At 34.0% G+C, this 1511-nt stretch overlaps 1 protein-coding gene across 1 annotated transcript in view; it reads left to right on the top strand.

Annotated features, from left to right (window-relative positions):
- Window positions 1-1293, top strand: part of LOC110018667 (protein SAWADEE HOMEODOMAIN HOMOLOG 2-like) — a 37116-nt gene extending 35823 nt beyond the window's left edge. Inside the window, exon 9 of the mRNA XM_020716055.1 lies at window positions 865-1293. Coding sequence (XP_020571714.1) covers window positions 865-1224 — 360 coding nt within the window. The 3' untranslated portion in view covers window positions 1225-1293. The remainder of the gene's footprint in view (window positions 1-864) is intronic.
- The last annotated feature ends 218 nt before the right edge of the window (window positions 1294-1511 follow it).

Raw genomic sequence — 1511 nt, 5'->3', positions numbered from 1 at the left:
AGACTAGACCTCACTAAAAATGAGGTCAACAGTACGGGATGAAGATTTTAAGTTCCACCTAAAAAAGAATATTTCTCGCTCATTGTTTAATATTTTCAAATCCAAGTTGAGCATAAATTTCAACCATGTTTCAACTTAGGGGAGATTGTTAGATGTTATAATAGAAAATAATTTATTCTCGTTAGAAGTTATGAGTATTAAATTTATTTTCTTGGATTCAAGTTATTTCTTTTCTTATTTTATATTTATGTCGCTTATTTTATCTCCGAGTAATTAATATAAATTGATTAATTGGAGATATAGGTATTGTACCTTTCATTTTCTTTTATTTATTTTTTTATTGTCTTTCCTATTCTAAGATTCATGTAAGGGTTATTTATATTTCCGTTTCATATCAATAATTATATTTCATATTATTTTGAATTTTAACAAAAATACAAAATGTAAAGTTTAGGTGTTACATGTATAAATAGATAGGAGTTGGGTGGTATGCATGCAAACGCTTCGGTAACTAAACCAGTCTACACATGTTAGCCAACATACAATTTTCCTACCATCTTCCAGGATTTTGCAACTGCTGCTTTCTTCTAACTTTGGTATCTTAATGGATCTTTTGAAGCTTTTGAGTTTCTTTTGTCCTCTCATATATATTGCCATAAGCTACATTCTTCGCTCTCATTTACAACCTAAACCCAATTTACTGAATCCAATTGCAAGGCAAATTTAAACATTTATTCCGTTGCACATCTCAATCAACGTAAATCTGGATGATTTATCGGATTTACAAAATAATTTAACGTAAAATACGGGTTTCAGCCAAACACCTCCTCAGTTTGAATTTCATTTGTTTGATTCTCAACACAGGAAATCGTGCCGTTGCGAAAGGTATGCAGACGTCCGGAAACCGATTACCGGTTGCAGGAGCTCCAAGCGCTAAGGAAATCAGGATCAGCCGACGAACGAGCTCTCTTCAGCGCCGGCTCGTTGAGAGATCCAACTGTGATTCCTCAGAGGATTAGAAAACCGACCAAATTGGTGGAATTCAACACTGCTGAGATCACCACCATAGCTCTGCCCGCTCCTCCTCGCGTGCAAGTTTCCACCAATATCTCATTCAACCTTGACTGCAACAACACATCGCAGAATGATCACATGAGCGTTCCTGTTTTGATCGTTGATAGTTTTGGTAAGGTAAGGGAAACTGTGGATGTGGTTGAAGTGTAATAACTTGTGTTGGTATTTTTGAAAATTGCTGTTTTATTCTTGCATCTATGAGTAAAGCTTTTTGGTTCAGGATGTCTTCTTCATCAATGCTTGATCTTGAAGCTGTTTGGTTTGTTTTGAGATGGATGTCATATGTTGTAAATGAATTAAATTGGGGGGCTAACATCTAAATTTTGATATTTGTTTGTATGAGCAGTTTAGTGCAATAATCATGTCAAATATATATATGAAAATGTGTATTTTATTATGGAAAAAATTAGTTTTGGTGATATTTTTATATGATGCTG

The sequence above is a fragment of the Phalaenopsis equestris genome, unplaced genomic scaffold (assembly GCF_001263595.1).
Source record: "Phalaenopsis equestris unplaced genomic scaffold, ASM126359v1 Scaffold000030, whole genome shotgun sequence".
Lineage (NCBI taxonomy): Eukaryota > Viridiplantae > Streptophyta > Magnoliopsida > Asparagales > Orchidaceae > Phalaenopsis > Phalaenopsis equestris.
Note: the sequence above shows the minus strand (reverse complement) of the source record. Positions and strands in the feature narration are given on the sequence as shown.